Source organism: Miniopterus natalensis, chromosome 13 (genome assembly GCF_054644295.1).
Source record: "Miniopterus natalensis isolate mMinNat1 chromosome 13, mMinNat1.hap1, whole genome shotgun sequence".
In the NCBI taxonomy this organism is placed as follows: domain Eukaryota; kingdom Metazoa; phylum Chordata; class Mammalia; order Chiroptera; family Miniopteridae; genus Miniopterus; species Miniopterus natalensis.
Genome location: NC_142093.1, coordinates 7,270,567 through 7,286,683, shown reverse-complemented (window position 1 = coordinate 7,286,683; position 16,117 = coordinate 7,270,567). Strand labels below are relative to the sequence as shown.

Sequence of the window (16,117 nt, the reverse complement as noted above, 5' to 3'; positions counted from 1 at the left end):
CAGTTCATTTTTTGGGTTTAGGCCATTATTTGACTTACTGTTGTCAAGGACCATGAAATAAAAATCAAACTTATTTAGGGGTTGACTTTTGTTCTTTATATTTCATTTTAGGTTTCTATAAAATAATGTATGAACTTCATTTCAGTTGTAACCATGATGTCTAATTTTTACTAATATTATTCGTACTTCCAGGAGGTCCTTGATACAACTTAAACTCTGAAAATAAAGATACAGCCAAACATGTTTTTATATGTTTGGTTTTTAAATAAGCCTGATCATGTCTAAGAAATTGATGAAAAGAAATGATTATTAAGTCATTGTTTTGCTGAGGAAATTGGAACGCCAGGAAAATAAGAGGCAGGAAATTGTTTCCTTTTCCCTGTTCCAGGTTCTCCCTACTGCTTCTTACCTGGTCAGGTTAAGTTTCTAAAATGTTCGGAGAGTTACCTTGTCTGTCCCTTCATTACTGTGTATTCTCAGTACCCTAGAATTGGAGCTGGCACATAGTAGGCATTTGATAAGTATTATCAAATGTATGAATGAATGAATGAATGAACGATTTGTTTGCAGGGATCTTGCTATTGGCCTTCGGCTGAAATTGGGAGATTGGTTTAGAGTACTCCAGCTCCTGAAAACTGGGTCTGGTGATGCAGACGACAGTCTCCTTGAACAAGCCCACAATGCCATCGGAGACTACTTTGCTGACCGACAGAAGTGGTAAGGAACCTGTCCGGACGCCCTCATCCAGTCACCGCATGCGAGATGCAGCTGCCTGCATTCTTACCTATGAAACAGTGCTCAGGAAATGAAGACCATCCTCCTGGATCCTAAACTTCTAGTAGCTCTAGATTCACGTTGGAAAGCACGAGATGCTCAAAGTGGTTAGATAAGCCCTGTACAACTCTGGAGTTTCCACAAAACTTGTGCTTAGCTCCAGCAGCTTTTTCCTATTTGAGCCCACAGTATGCAATTCTAAGCCATTCTATGATTTATTTCCAAAAGAGTAAAAGCAGGATTTTATGTTGGCTTATTTTGTTATTGTAGATTATTTTCAGAAATCATTGGCTTTTATGCTTTGGTTTTCATTTTGATCAATATGCTTTTTAAAAAAAAAAAAAAAAATCTTTCTTGATTTCAGAGAGAGGAAGGGAGAAGGGGAGAGAGAGAAAGAAACATCAATGATGAGAGAGTCATTGATCGGTTGTAGCCTGCAACCCAGGCATGTGCCCTGACCGGGAATTGAACCCTAATCTTCTGGATCCCAGGTTGATGCTCAACCGCTGAGCCACGCCTGGCTGGGCAATATGCCTTTTTATTTATGTTCATGTTTGGAAGTACCACCGGGTATCAGATTAAAACAATATGAAGACTATTCAAAGAATGCTGTAACTAAAATATACTTAACCGTTTTAGATTCCCCACCCCGCAGTTTATATGCTTCAAAGACATTTTGTAACTGAAGATGGTGACTAGAGTAATACTAGTAATTCTAATGAAGGAACATTTTCGGCGAAAGTGCTGTTTATCAGGAGACTCACATTAACTTTAAAAATTTTAAACTTTTTTCTCCTATAGGTTGAGTGCTGTACAGTATTATATACAAGGCCAAAACCAGGAACGCTTAGCCGAATGTTATTACATGTTAGAAGATTATGAGGGATTGGAGAGTCTCGCCAGTTCACTTCCAGAAAACCACAAGTTACTTCCAGTAGGTATTGGAAATTTTAGTTTTTGAAGTTTTATAAGGTTTTTATGTTATAGTCAGAAAGTATCCTCTGTAACAAGTAAATTTTTAAATTAATCTATATAATCTTACAGTTTCTTAGATGTGGAATAATGCTTTTAATTGTTAAACCACTGTATCAGTAATATTACAGAATACTTGAAAATGGAGGGAAAATTAACCATATTCCTGCTACTTTATCATGATCACAGTTTTGCGTAGTCTTGTCAGTTTTATAAAATCGCTTTTAAAGGTTAGCTGAACACAGGACATATTTACAGATAAAATGATTGTCAGAGATTTGCTTCCAAATAATCTAGCTGGGTCTGGCGATTAGTGTGTGTGTGTATGTGTGTGTGTGTGTGAAATTTGCTATAAGAAAAGTTTTAAAAGATAACTTGACTTTTATATAGTTCATATTAACAATAAAGTATTAAAGAGAAACTAAAAGCCGAGTTCTATGGAACTTTGTTCTTTTTAAGTATCTTTACTTGGTGATGATGTTAATGAGTTTGTATTTTTTGCTTTATCTAAAATGTAAATCACTGAGCTGTGTAACACCTATAGAGTTAGCAGCTCTCCACTGCAGGGCCTGGAATGTATCAGTTATGAGTTCTCCCACAAAAACTTTGTTAACTAATAGGTGAGTATAGAATTCTGATAATTCAGTTTTCTCTATTGTGAATTAGAGCAGTTATCCCTGTAATACTGGCATTTCACACACCCTTGTTCTCAACCCTGTGTGTTTTCTGGGGTGGGAAAGAAATTGAAATGACTTCTAGTCCTGGGTGTAGGGCCAGTGCAGCCCACATGAATGTTGTCTATTAGCCTGTGTGATGATGCAGGAAGGAAGTGCTGCTATAGAGTCTCCAGAATGGTAAATTACTGAGTAAATACTAAGTAGGTATAGCTATAACAATAAATAATTAAACTAATTAAAAATTGTAAATAGTACTGCACATTTTAAATCAAGTTTTGAAGCAGTTTTTAATAATATGGTAAAATGTACATAATATTTAGTGGGAAATGCATGATACAAAGCCATATACAGGCTTAGGCAAAAGTAGGTTTACAGTTGTTCATATGGAAAATAGTACAATTACTAAATAATAAGACAAGAAGAAACTCTGTGCTTCACATACTCACAACTGTAAACCTACCTTTGCCCCATCCTGTATAGTATAACAATACGTGCACCACTTCACACATACATATGTATTCAGAGGACAGAGATGTTAAGAAATGACATCAGACCATTGAGAGAGGTCTCCTATGGGTAATAAGATTATGAGTAACTACATTTTTGTGTTTTTAAATTTTTAAAAATCATAAATGTATTAGTTTATTATCAGAAAACTATGAGCATTACTTTGAAAAAGATAGTTGGACGTAAAATGTACTTTTACGATATTTCCCAAAATATTTTAAAAGTAGGGATGGGGAGAGCAAAATTCTGGCCAATTAGATATTCAGAAAGAAAAGGAAATGATACTCTGGAAATGGGAAGTCAGCCCAGTGGGTATGATGGGTTTTTGTGGTGGTTCCCTCTCCTGCACTGCCCTCTGAGGGAGCTCTGTTCTGGGTCCAGCATCCTGCCCTGATGAATGGCTAGCTTGTCCGGGGCATTCTTTATAGGGGTATTGGGGAGCTCTGTGAATGAGATTTCCCATAGCCCTCAAATTAACAATGACCTTTGATTATACCATCTAAGCCTTAGAGGTTTTCTTACCCACTAGTGTGGGGTTTGTTTTAGAGCTTGATGTTTCTGTAAACTAGCTTCTAAACTGAGAAATAAGAGGCAGTATCTCCAGATCCTGGTTAAAAATCAGATCCCCTGCAGGAACCAGTGAAGCACCAGGTTTATAGAAGGTGATGCCTGAGCATCCGCTCTGGTTTGTGGCTTCTGTCCCTATGTCTTTTTAAATGCAAAATTACTGTAACCACCAGTACATTTAATACTCACATGTCCCCATGGAGTTTTGTAAATCAAAATTAAGTGATTCCCTTGGTCTGTGAAGTCTAATAATATTGTTTTGTCCTTACAGGAAATAGCACAGATGTTTGTGCGAGTTGGAATGTGTGAACAAGCAGTGACCGCATTTTTGAAATGTAATCAACCAAAGGAAGCGGTAGACACCTGTGTACATCTCAACCAAGTAAGGAGCTGAAAATTCAGGTCACCATGGTCCTCTTTTAAAAACTGTTCCCAGCATAGCGGTTGGAGAGCTTGAGATGAATTTTGTGAAAGGAGACAGGGTAGGGTAGTCTCTTGCTTAGTTGAGGACCGAGAAAATGTTGGCATTCCCTCACCTCTTGAGGTGCGACTGTTGGGGGTGACCCAGTCCTGACTGACTCAGTATGGGATCAGGAACTAACCCTGTGCTTCTAGTCTGGCAAGGTTTTGTCTGGAAGTAGCTTCAAAATTTTCTGCATTTTATTAGGATTGGGTTTTATTTCTAAAGTAGGACCAGGTAATGATCATTGCAAGAGGGAAGAATTGAGTTACTGTATTAATATTTATTTTGACAAATCTATATTCTTTTCCCTTTAAAGAATGTGTACTTGATATTTTTAAGAACTGGAACTAAAAACTGAAGTACAGAATTGTTGAAATTGATGACTCTCACTGCATTCTTTTAAGTATTTTCTTAAAGTATTTTATAAAGCTTTATTTGCTTTATAAAAATAACTTTTAAATGTTAAGTCTCATAGAACATTTTCTTAACTGAAATTGCATATTTTGTTTTACTATAAACATATCTTTTTCTCAAAGTTTGTGAGAATTAGAATTAATAAGATTGATTACAAACTTTGCTGCTTTTCTTTTCAGATGTACTTCTCAAGCAGTCTTAGATTGTTTAATCATTTCGTGATGCATGTTTAACTTGTAAAACTTATAATTACTTTGAATTTAAATGATTTTTAAAAACATATACCAGTTTCAATTTTAATATAGTGTAATTATAAACTTAAAGCTTTATTGTGGGAATTCTGTGACAACGTGACTGTAAATGGGTGGGTAACTGAATGGTATATTTTCCCCCCCAGTGGAACAAAGCTGTCGAATTGGCTAAAAATCATAGTATGAAAGAAATTGGATCCCTGCTAGCGAGGTATGCAGCTCACTTGCTGGAAAAGAATAAAACTCTTGATGCCATAGAACTCTACCGGAAAGCCAATTACTTCTATGATGCTGCTAAACTGATGTTTAAGGTATGTAATATTGTTGGTGACTATCCAGTCTGTTCTAGTTGCCAGTGTTTTCTTAAAGAGCACATTTTGCATTTTGCTTGGAAACAAATATTTGTTATAGCAAAATACCTTTGGTTTTATTACTACTGTAATTACCTATGTGTTATCTTAGTATTATTTCCTTTACTAACAAGGCTATTTATTAACATTAGCACCTTATTGATATCTAAACAATTATGTGTTTACTTAATACTGATGTTAAAGAATTATATAACTTCTAGGGACCATAAAGTGTAAATTCTCTTAACTGGGAATTGAATCCTGTTGATAATAGAATCTCGAGTCCCTTTAAATGTACAAATTTTAACGACACTACACTTTTCATAATGCACATTTGGCTGGAAGCCGACTAGGACAGTACTAATAGATGCAAAGTTTACATTCTATTCTGTTCCCATTCGCTTTAAGAAAAGTGAAAAATTTCCCTCAGAATGTTTTAAATAAATAATTCTGAAGGATGTGCCATGTTAAAGCCATTTTCTCTCCGTGTACTTGGAACATTATTTTAAAATCCATTTCATGAAAGCTTTCTTCATTCTGACTTATTTAACAGCATCTGTTATTTTCTAAGAATATTGTAAGTTCTAACTCCAGGGCCTAAATACTAAGAATGAACTAAGTACTTCTCGGTACTAAGGAAAAGAAAGCGGGTTTTTAAATATTTATTATAAATGAGAGATATTTATATTCCATCCTACTGACTTTCCTCCTTTTTTTAGAGAATTAAATTTAGAGATGATTATATCTGTACAAATACAGATTAAGCAATACCTTCCCTCAATTCTTTAAATGTCTAAAGGTTGCAGATGAAGAGGCAAAGAAAAGAGCTAAACCTTTACGTGTCAAGAAGCTCTATGTCCTGTCAGCCTTGCTTATAGAGCAGCACCACGAACAAATGAAAAACGCGCAGCGAGGAAAGGTCAAAGGCACGAGCTCGGAGGTAGGGTGGAGCGATGCGAGGACTAAGTCATTGGAAGTGCTTAAGGAAAATCCCCCAGCTTCTTTTCTTGGACAGGGCATTTAATTTGCTTATTTGCATTTATCTCCTTAAATGATGTGAGGAAAAGGAATGACTGATTGGGAATTAGTACTCAAATTTTAGAAATTTCTACTTGGAAATACTGAAAACAGTTTTTTCTGCAAGACTAATCTATAGTCTTTGCTTTAACTCCCTACTTAGTAAATCTTTTCTAATCTGTGAGTTCTAAAAATTGTACTAGATTATATATATTATTCTAATATGCAAATCTCTTATTAAAGTTTAATCAATTCTGTTTTAAAATTTGATCAACCCTTTCACAATGTACACACATAACAGATCACCATAATGTACACTTTAAATATCTTACATTTATTTTCAATTATACCTTAAAAAAGGCAGAGGAAAATGTGATCATACCAGTTTGAACAAACATGAATTATGGTGAAGAAATTAAGTCCGCAGAGACAGCTTGTAATGGTAAAACCTGCTAATTTAGATGTTGTAATGTAGCGGTTTCAGACGCTGCCTTCATGGAAGGAGCGTCATCACGGTTGTGCCCATAGGAAGCGTGTCTGCTTTCTCGCAGGCCACTTCGGCTCTGGCCAGCCTGCTGGAGGAAGAGGTTCTGTCGGCGTCCAGCCGGTTCACAGACAACGCTTGGCGAGGGGCCGAGGCCTACCACTTCTTCCTCCTGGCGCAGAGGCAGCTCTACGCGGGCTACGTGGACAGTGCTCTGAAGACAGGTGGGCCTCTTACCTGACCAACGTATGGGGGCTGTCTGCCTTCGTATTAGTTTCAGCAACACCTTTCCCCTGTGGACTTATTTTCACATGTTTGAGATTTGCTGTCTATAATGTATTTTGTGCATGCCCCTTTTTGAAGTTTTTTATTTTTTAATATGCAGAAAGCAACATGTACAGTTCACAGAAAAGCAAGAAGTTTGAGATAAGCAGAAAGAACGTTTATAGCATTCACTGTTCATTCAGAGTTAAACACTTAATAGCCAGTCTGTGTCCTTTTGTGTGTGTGTATAGTATAAATATTTACATATTTATAATATATATGTAATAATATATATTACATAAAATAAATATAAGTAAATAAATTTGTTTTTTACAATATTGGGAGTATAGTAGATCATTCTTTTATGTACTTTTTAAAAAACAATAATATGTTGTAAAATATTTTTAGCCCTGGCTAGTTTGTCTCAGGAGTTAGAGCGTCGACCCACTGACTGAAGGGTCCTGGGTTCAGTTCTGGCCAAGGGCACGCACCTTGGTTGCAGGCTCGATCCCTGGCCCTGGTCAGGACACTTTTGGAAAGCAACCAGTCGATGTGTCTCTTTCACATTGATGTCTCTCTCTTCCCCTCTCTCCCCCTCCCTCTGTCCTTCCCTCTCTGAAAAGCAATGGAAAAAATATCCTCAGGTGAGGATAAAAAAAAATTTAAAAAGACAAATAGAAAAGCAAAAATTTGTTCAAAGAAACACAAAGAAAAAATGTTTTCCTTTTTCTGGAATGCCGCAAAAATTTTTAACGTACTTATATGGAACAAAAGATGTTTTGACACCACATATTTTTGTTCGTGTGTGTATTTCTAAATGGCCATGTGCATCATTTGGTGATGGTTATAGTTCCAGGACCTGAGCTGTTAGCTGGCGTTACAGAACCTGGAGATCATGTAGGCTACTTCCTCCTGCTAGTGCTCTGATCTCCCACCATTGTTTTCTTTAACTTTGCTAAAGTTTACGTAGGTTAAACTAAGAAAGCTTAACACAGATTCTTTCCCATGCACGATCATGATTACTTTGCAAAATCCAATTGTTCTTTCTTTGCTAGCTCTTCACCTGAGAGACTATGAAGACATTATCCCTGCTGTTGAAATCTACTCTCTGTTAGCACTCTGTGCTTGTGCCAGTAGAGCTTTTGGTACTTGTTCAAAAGCTTTTATTAAACTTGAATCTTTGGAGAGCCTCAGTTCTGAACAGAAACAGCAATATGAAGATCTTGCTCTAGAAATCTTCACCAAACATACTCCAAAAGATAACAGAAAATCGGAATTGGACAGCCTTCTTGAAGGGTAAGGCTAACTGTAATTAGTAAATATTCTACCTTCTTAGAAGGTTGGATTTTTATATGCATAATAGTTTGATATAATAATTAGAGCACTACATTTTGAAGTAGTTAACCTTATACCCTATTTTATTTAGTCTTATAAGTGTATTAATGCTTTATTTTCTCATTGTAAGGTTTTATTTCAAGTTTACCTTGAAATGTTTTTTATTCTTCAGTTTTTTAAAGGTAATGTTTCAAGTAACTAGAAATTTTAAAGTGTAATTATTTGTTTTTCCTCTTATTTTTACAGAGGGGAAGGGAAACTGCCCACATGTGTTGCCACAGGAAGCCCGATCACGGAGTATCAGTTCTGGATGTGCAATGTGTGCAAGCACTGTGTTTTGGCTCAGGAAATAAGTAACTACAACTTCTGTCCCTTATGCCACAGCTCAGTGGGATAAAGAAATGACAAGTCGCGTGTAACTGTAAAATATACGCAGCATATATGCATAGATATAACTGTATATATGATACTATGGAAATATTCTGAATAAAATTTTTTTCTCGCAGTGTGAAGGTTGTTAATTCACTAAAAAAGTCTTGGCTGGGGCATAGAAGCAGCATGGGAGTGGGGCAAAGTTATATCAGAGGAGGTTAAACAATTTGCTTCAAGTCCAAAATCACCTTCTCAAGTGCGATGGAAAACCACGTCAGAATCCCTCGTATGTTCTATAAGCAGATGCACACACCAGCCCACCCTGCCCCACAGAACCTCCATCTCTGCATTTCCCACTCTTATCAGTTACATGATTTGAAGATATTTTATCCCATTCTTTGGGTTGTCTTTTTACTGTTGATAGTCTTTTTGTTGCCACAAAAGTTTTTAATTTCCATGAAGTCCAATTTGTTATTTTTTCTTCTGTTGCCTGTGTCTTTGATGTCATATCCAAGAAATCATTGCCAAATGCGATATCATGAGGCTTTTTGCCTTGTTTTCTTCTAAGAATTTTGTATTTTTAGGTTTATATTTAGGTTTTTATATTCATTTTGAGTTAATTTTTAAATATGGTGTTAGGTTAGGGTCCAACTTCATTCTTTTGCAGGTAGATATCGTTTTCACAGCACCATTTATTAAGACTGCCTTTATGCCACTGTGTTGATTACTGTAGCTTTGTAAGTTTTGAAACCAGGAAGCATGAGTCCTTCAACTGTGTTCTTTTTACAATTGTTTTGGCTGCTTGGGATCGCTTTAGATTCCATATGAATTTTAGAATGGGTTTTTCTATTTCTGTAAAAACATCATTGGGGCTTTGAGGGGTTCTATCGAATCTGTGGATTGGTTTAAGTAGTATTGACATCTTCAAAATATTAAGTTTTACAATCCATGAACATGGGATGTCTTTCCATTTATGTTTTTACTTTCAGCAATGTTTCATTAAGTTTTTCATCTCCATGGCTAGCTAATCCCTAAGTATTCTTTTTGATGTTATTGTAAATGGAATTGAGTTATTTTACTTCTTCTCTGGACTGTTCATTTTACATAATCTTTACTTGACAAACACTGTGTTTAAATTACTATCTGGGTTCCCTTTTGGCATAAACAGTCAAGCAACGTAAAGTAACATCACAGACCACAGACTCGACACAAACTACGATTTACTCTTCACGCTATTCCTGAGGTTCAAAAGGCTGAGGAGCTTGCAACCCACGGTCCTGAGCTGGGACTCGGGGCCACGGGGCAGCTAAGCGAATGGGGCGGCCCGGTGTCTCGGGCCAGGGGCTCCTCAGCGGGGCGCTTCGCCGAGGGCGGCGCCGAGGGATCGGTGCTCCAGGTGCCGGTCCCCCAGCAAACGGCGCTTCCTTCCGCTTCCGGCACGCCCCCACCTTTACGGCGACGAGCCAGCGCCTCACAGCAGCAGAGCGCCGCCGGGAGCGAGGCTGGCGGGACGAGCAGAGAGCATCGGAACTGCTCCGCCAGGGCTCTGCCCGAGCGCCGCGGGCGGCCTGGGCCTCCGCCTGCGCCACCGCTGACTCCGCCAGACAACGGGTCCTCGGAAGGCACAGCTGGCCCTGCCAGCGCGGAGGGTCAAGTCCGGCGCGGCCGTGGCTTTGCGGCGCCGCCGCTGAAATCAGCCCGGTTCCACCCGAAAGCTCCGACCGCTATGGAAGGGCCGCGGGGTCAAGAGGGCCGCGCAACCCTAGCCCGCGCCCAGGCTCACTTCCGGAAGGGCGAGTACGCGGAGGCCGAGGCGCTGTACTCCGCGTACATTCGCCAGTGCGCCTGCACGGCTTCCGTCCGAGCGCCCGCCGGCAGGTAACTATCGCGAGAAGTGGGTGGGCGGTGTCCTCGCGAGGTGCGGGGGTCAGGGTCGTGCTGCCGCTTTGCTCACCCGCCGCAGCCCAAAGGCCCGGGAGGTAACTATCGCGAGAAGTGCGTCGGCGGCGTCCTGCGGCCGCTGCGCTGGGCCCGCGGAGCTCAGGGGCCGCCGGGCTGTGGGGCCGCGGGGACCGGGGGCAGGTGCTTGTTTGCTCTGCGCGGCGGCGAGCGGGGCGGCCTGGAGCGCAGCGCCCGCGCGTGGCTCGGGGCACCGGGGGGAGGGTCTGGGACACCGGAGCGTCGGCTGTCACCCCCGTGCCCCCTTTCACGTTGCTGCGGAGCGAGGCCTCAGCGGAGAGGCTTCTCCCGGTCACTGTAACGGGCCGTCCGAGGCCGGGAGGGCGCGGGGCAGCCGGGTCGGGCCATGCCGGCGCCGGGGTGTTTCAGCTGCATTTCTAAGTATTAAGGCTTCTTAAAAAGACGTAGCCGCAATGTCACTATCACGTAATTCCTTGCTATGAAATGTCCAGTAAGAGTTGGAACTTTACGGATTGATCAATAAAGTTTTTAGTTGTTATTTGGTTGGTTTGCTTTTAGCACATGGTTCAAGTCAGATGCACCTCAGGCCTCCTAAGCTACAGCCCCCCCACCCCCGCCCGGGGGCCCCGAGAAGGAGGCGCACCGCCCAAGAGGGGCCCCGTTTCCGTGAAGCAGCCGGGTTGGCCCGGGGCCGGAGCAGCAGCCCCCGCGGCCAAGGGCTGTGGGTTTGATTCCGGGCCGAGGGCGCGCCCCTGGGCTGCCGGCTGCACCCCGGGCTGGGCTAAGGAGAGTACTTTCAGTGACACTGACCGCAGTCACAGATGTTCTGAGGACCATACTTTGCACTATTTTTATTGCAAAGGCATCGCAGGCGAGTTCAGCTGCGTTGTCTCTGCGCGGTTCAAACAGAAGAATCCCTTTAAAAAAACAAAACCATGATCTCCGCCGACCCAGAGCAGAGCCCACGAAGGTTCTCTGTGCAGACGGGTGGTCGGCAGGGGCCAGGGTGGAGGGGAGGGTGGGGGGGCTGTGTGCCCTGTGGCTCTCGGAGCCGAGCCTCCACACCGCCCAGGAATAATGCCTGGTCTCTCCCTGCTCCTCGGCAGCCTCTGGGGCCTCCACACCGCCCAGGAATAATGCCTGGTCTCTCCCTGCTCCTCGGCAGCCTCTGGGGCCCCACACCGCCCAGGAATAATGCCTGGTCTCTCCCTGCTCCTCGGCAGCCTCTGGGGCCTCCACACCGCCCAGGAATAATGCCTGGTCTCTCCCTGCTCCTCGGCAGCCTCTGGGACCCCACACCGCCCAGGAATAATGCCTGGTCTCTCCCTGCTCCTCGGCAGCCTCTGGGACCCCACACCGCCCAGGAATAATGCCTGGTCTCTCCCTGCTCCTTGGCAGCCTCTGGGGCCCCACACTGTCCAGGAATAATGCCTGGTCTCTCCCTGCTCCTCCGCAGCCTTTGGGGCCCCACACCGCCCAGGAATAATGCCTGGTCTCTCCCTGCTCCTTGGCAGCCTCTGGGACCCCACACCGCCCAGGAATAATGCCTGGTCTCTCCCTGCTCCTTGGCAGCCTCTGGGGCCCCACACCGCCCAGGAATAATGCCTGGTCTCTCCCTGCTCCTCCGCAGCCTTTGGGGCCTCGGATGCACAGCTGGGTCTGCAGGCAGGAGCCCCAGGGTGCACCGGAGCCTGACACCTAGCAGGAGGCCAGCCTAAGCCTGGGGACGATCGCAGCCAAAACTGGAGGGAGGGCGGCTCTCTCCCTAGAAAGCACTCCCTGGGTGGGGGTCAGCCTGTTGAATTTCCACTTGGGGTTAACTTTTATTTCTTTATTGGTGGGAAATGATTTCAGATCTCATTGTTTTGGGATCACTTACAAAATTGAGAAGGAAATTGATGACTCACTTTGTGACTGACAGGTTATAGCAAACGGGAGCTTCGGGCCGCCTTCCCTCCTCTCCCAGCTTGAATCGGACCTGCTCTCCGCCTGGTTGGCGTGTGCTTAGGGAATGAACAGTGATTTTGATGTGACATGTTCAATTCAGCCAAACAGGTTGGCAGTCAACGGGGCTTTGAGCCCACTGTAAAATCGGTGTGCTTTTCTGGTCGACGTTGTAGTGCTAACAACCCTGCAAAAGTAGACAGCGGGATTAAACAAAAACGGATGCACTGCTTTGATTCCTTTGCTCTTGCTTTCGCAGTGTGGATAGTGCGGGCCATGGGCTGTGGAGCCTGACAGTACCCAGAAGAGAATGACAGTGGAAGTGGGAGGCACTTGGTAACATGGTGTTTTTAATGTGAACTTTTTGTTTAAAGCGAATGCAGCCCTGAGGATTTGGCTACTGCGTATAACAACAGGGGGCAAATCAAGTACTTCAGGGTGGATTTTTACGAAGCCATGGATGACTACACGTCTGCCATAGAAGTCCAGCCCAGTTTCGAAGTTCCGTATTACAACCGAGGGCTGATACTGTATAGGCTGGGTAAGAATTTTTTGTCCTTTTGTCCTTGGCTATATAGATAGTCGCTGAGTTTAGAGCTCTTGAATATTGTAAAAGGAATGTAGTAATCATCGAGTCTTAAAAGTTATGTGAAATTTAGGTGTTTGAGCCTGGAACAAAGGGGTCGTTCCTGAGCTTATTTTAGGCGTTCAGTAGGTGTTACCACAGCAGAGCGCTGGGGTGGGAATTGGACGTGGGCGCCGGAGGGAGGGTGACCCCGTTACTTTGTGCCTGTATGTCCCCAACTGCGAAATGAGGGTAATGCTGATGATCACCTGTGAAACTTTTCTGAGTTAAAATCTTTGAAGCCACATGAGACCATGTAAAGTGAAGGAATTTTAGATCCTTGGAGCGTAGGTACTGGTTTTCATTTAAAGTGTTAAAAGGAATATTTCCTGTTTCCTAATTTTATGGTACTTATCTAAAATAGGTGATATGATTTCGTTGGCATTTCATGATGATTTATGCTATTTACCTGTTAAATCTCAATAAGTAACTCCCTAGCTAATTTTAAGTATATTGTTCTGTACGGACAGACAAAATTATTTTGATATAGACATTCCTATATCATTACTGTAGACATTCCTATATCATTATTAAGAGAAAAAAACTTCAGTAGGAGGGTTGAAAGCTCATAAATATAAAAGCAAAATCATGTGTATCCAAACTTTGCTGTGAATTGTATAAGGAAATACTCAGCCTCTTTTCTCCTTCCCATTTCTTTGGATTCTGGTACAGGATACTTCGACGATGCTTTGGAAGATTTCAAGAAAGTATTAGACTTGAATCCTGGATTTCAAGATGCAACTTTGAGCTTAAAACAGACTATGCTAGACAAAGAAGAAAAACAGAGAAGAAACTATTGAAAAATTTAACTTTGAAATATTAATTCATGATCCTTACATCTGGCGTCTCATTGTCTCTAATTTAAAGTAGGTGTTGAGCTGTTTTGATTTATATTTAAGATAAAGAGCTTCATACATTAGCACTGAAAGTTAAATAATTGATTTAAGGTAGTTAATTTCAGATTAAGTATTTATGTTGCATAAGTATGCTTTTCATAAATTATAAATAAGTAATAAAATGTGTAATTATATATTATTACAGTAAAATATTTAAAGAAATGTGTGGTGTTTTCAGTAAAACAATTTTTATGCTATATTTTTATTCTCAATTTTTTATTTAAAAAAATTTACATCTATAGAAAAGTTGAAGTATAATATAGTAAACACCAGTTGTTAACATTACTTCCCATTTGCTTTTTCTCTATATTTAAATATATAACATTTTGCTGAACCATTTGAAAATAAGTTGCAAATACCATAATACACTTTACCACTAAATATTTTAGCCAGCATCTTCTAAAAATAGAGATACCCCCCTTTATAGCCACAATACCATTAATAAAATTAACAGTTCTATAATATAATCCATATCCAGCCCCTATTCTAACTTTCCCAATTGTGTCCAAAATATTGTGTGTAGATTTATATTTCTGGATCTGGAGTCAGTCAAGTTATATTGCATTTTGTTATGTCTCTTTGACTTCCTTTAATCTAGAATAGGCCCCTGCCCATGTTCTCCCCGTAACTTTGAGAGCAAAGCTATTTATGTATCTGTGCAAGAGAGAGGTTACATTTGGTGTTAAAAATAAACAAATGTCCTACAGGAGAGCGATTTGAAAGAATTCAGCCTACACTGATTTTTCTCTAGAAATCATTGATCAGGTGGGTTAGGATTGAAATATTGAACATAATTTTCTGTCTGCAGATAATGCAGTAATTATTGTCATCATCAACATTTACTGAACACTTAGAGTTTAAGTCAAGCGCTGCTCAAACTCTTCACATAATAAATTGGGAATGGGGTGGGGGTGGGTAGAGAGGCGAGGAACTGATGAAAAGCACTTAGTAAATATAAAGCTGAAAAAAATAGCTTATGCTTCTTTAATCACAAGAAGATAAAGAACACATCCATGTAGCAGAAGACAAATGATTAAAAAAAGAAACCTGCAAGGACGTCCAAAAAGCAGAAATTATGGCCTGTGAATGTGCATGTGACAGAGTGAAATACGAGCACAGGAGTATCATCCCGGCTTTGGAGCTGTCAGCATCCACCGCGCACAGCACGGTGAAGTCTTACGTTTTTCACAGGAGAAAGCTGAGGCTGAGACATCCAGTAACTTGCCCAAAGCTATGTCCCAGATCCACAGAAACATCAGGAGCTGCAGTTAGTGTCAGTGGATTTTTTTGTTGCTGGCATCAACCCGAAGCAGATACTTGATGCTTTTTTTTGGTCCTGATGCAAAGTTTAAATTGCCTGTAAAATATTTTAATGCCCATCAAGGTGAGTATCAAAGTCATATTAAAATATATTTAGTTTTATTATGGCACATTTTCACAATTCCAGACTTGCTTATTGCTAATTTTCCTTCCTGATTGAAAACAGACACGAAAGATGGTGAAAAGTAGATTAATATTAAGAGCAAACTGCATTTGGAAAATTGAAAGCCGCAGCTGCCAATATGTAAATTTGTATCTGATGTTAGGAAAAGTGTCCAGCATTTGTAAATAAGGCAGAGGGAGGGCTGCGCATCCTTTCAGTATTATGCTGAGCACACCCTCCAGAGCCCCCGGGGACGGTTTCATCCTGAGCTGCGTCTTTGGTTCTTCTCCTTACTCTTGATTAGGGCCCAGGCTCTGTGAGATGTTTAACTGGTAGGTTTTTGTCCAGATGAGATGCAAATGATTTTGGTCCGGTAGAAACAGTAACCCTGGGGATTATGGCTTTATTGCCCTGGAGGACATGGACCAGTTTTCATTCTAACCTGGTAACTTCACTCCCCATGTTTTTACTCATTGACCGTAGACACTCAGTTCTCAGACGCTCTTTCCCCATCCTGGTGGTTCTCTGATAAATCAACACTTGTCATGTGTGTGTTCTGTATTCTTGTAAGAGTCACGCTTAACTTAAAAAATGTACATTTTGACACTTCTATGCAGAAAACAACTTTAATAGCGCTTGTCCTTAATATAGTCACTTAAGTTATTTCTTGCAGGAGTAAGAGAAAAGGGGGACTGAAAAGGTTCTACTGCCTATTGATTTAAAATATTCAATAGTTCCCGTTGGGTTATGTGGAGGTCCGAGTGCTGACCGAAGGAAAGTGTAGGGAAGGCTGTAACCTGACGTTGAAACTCTCGTAAGTACTTTTTAAAGTTGGCAAGAACTGCCGAGGGATATACTTTGT

The 16,117-nt window shown here is 41.3% G+C and overlaps 2 protein-coding genes across 3 annotated transcripts in view; both read left to right on the top strand.

Annotated features, from left to right (window-relative positions):
* The window catches only part of WDR35 (WD repeat domain 35), a 38,691-nt gene extending 30,111 nt beyond the window's left edge, over positions 1 to 8,580 (top strand). Inside the window, exons 20-27 of one of the 2 annotated variants that reach the window (XM_087823371.1) lie at positions 571 to 717; positions 1,576 to 1,708; positions 3,769 to 3,879; positions 4,772 to 4,936; positions 5,775 to 5,915; positions 6,544 to 6,700; positions 7,796 to 8,036; positions 8,322 to 8,580. In XM_087823371.1, the coding sequence (XP_087679497.1) occupies positions 571 to 717; positions 1,576 to 1,708; positions 3,769 to 3,879; positions 4,772 to 4,936; positions 5,775 to 5,915; positions 6,544 to 6,700; positions 7,796 to 8,036; positions 8,322 to 8,472 (1,246 nt within the window). In that variant the 3' untranslated portion in view covers positions 8,473 to 8,580. The remainder of the gene's footprint in view (positions 1 to 570; positions 718 to 1,575; positions 1,709 to 3,768; positions 3,880 to 4,771; positions 4,937 to 5,774; positions 5,916 to 6,543; positions 6,701 to 7,795; positions 8,037 to 8,321) is intronic. The other variant, XM_087823372.1, reaches the window with a different exon arrangement.
* A 1,216-nt stretch (positions 8,581 to 9,796) lies between these two features.
* On the top strand, positions 9,797 to 14,478 carry TTC32 (tetratricopeptide repeat domain 32). Its single transcript, XM_087823373.1, has 3 exons — positions 9,797 to 10,325; positions 12,686 to 12,852; positions 13,609 to 14,478. Exons 1-3 carry the CDS (start codon positions 10,174 to 10,176, stop codon positions 13,734 to 13,736), a joined length of 447 nt encoding a protein of 148 aa, XP_087679499.1. The 5' UTR covers positions 9,797 to 10,173; the 3' UTR covers positions 13,737 to 14,478.
* Positions 14,479 to 16,117: the final 1,639 nt, after the last annotated feature.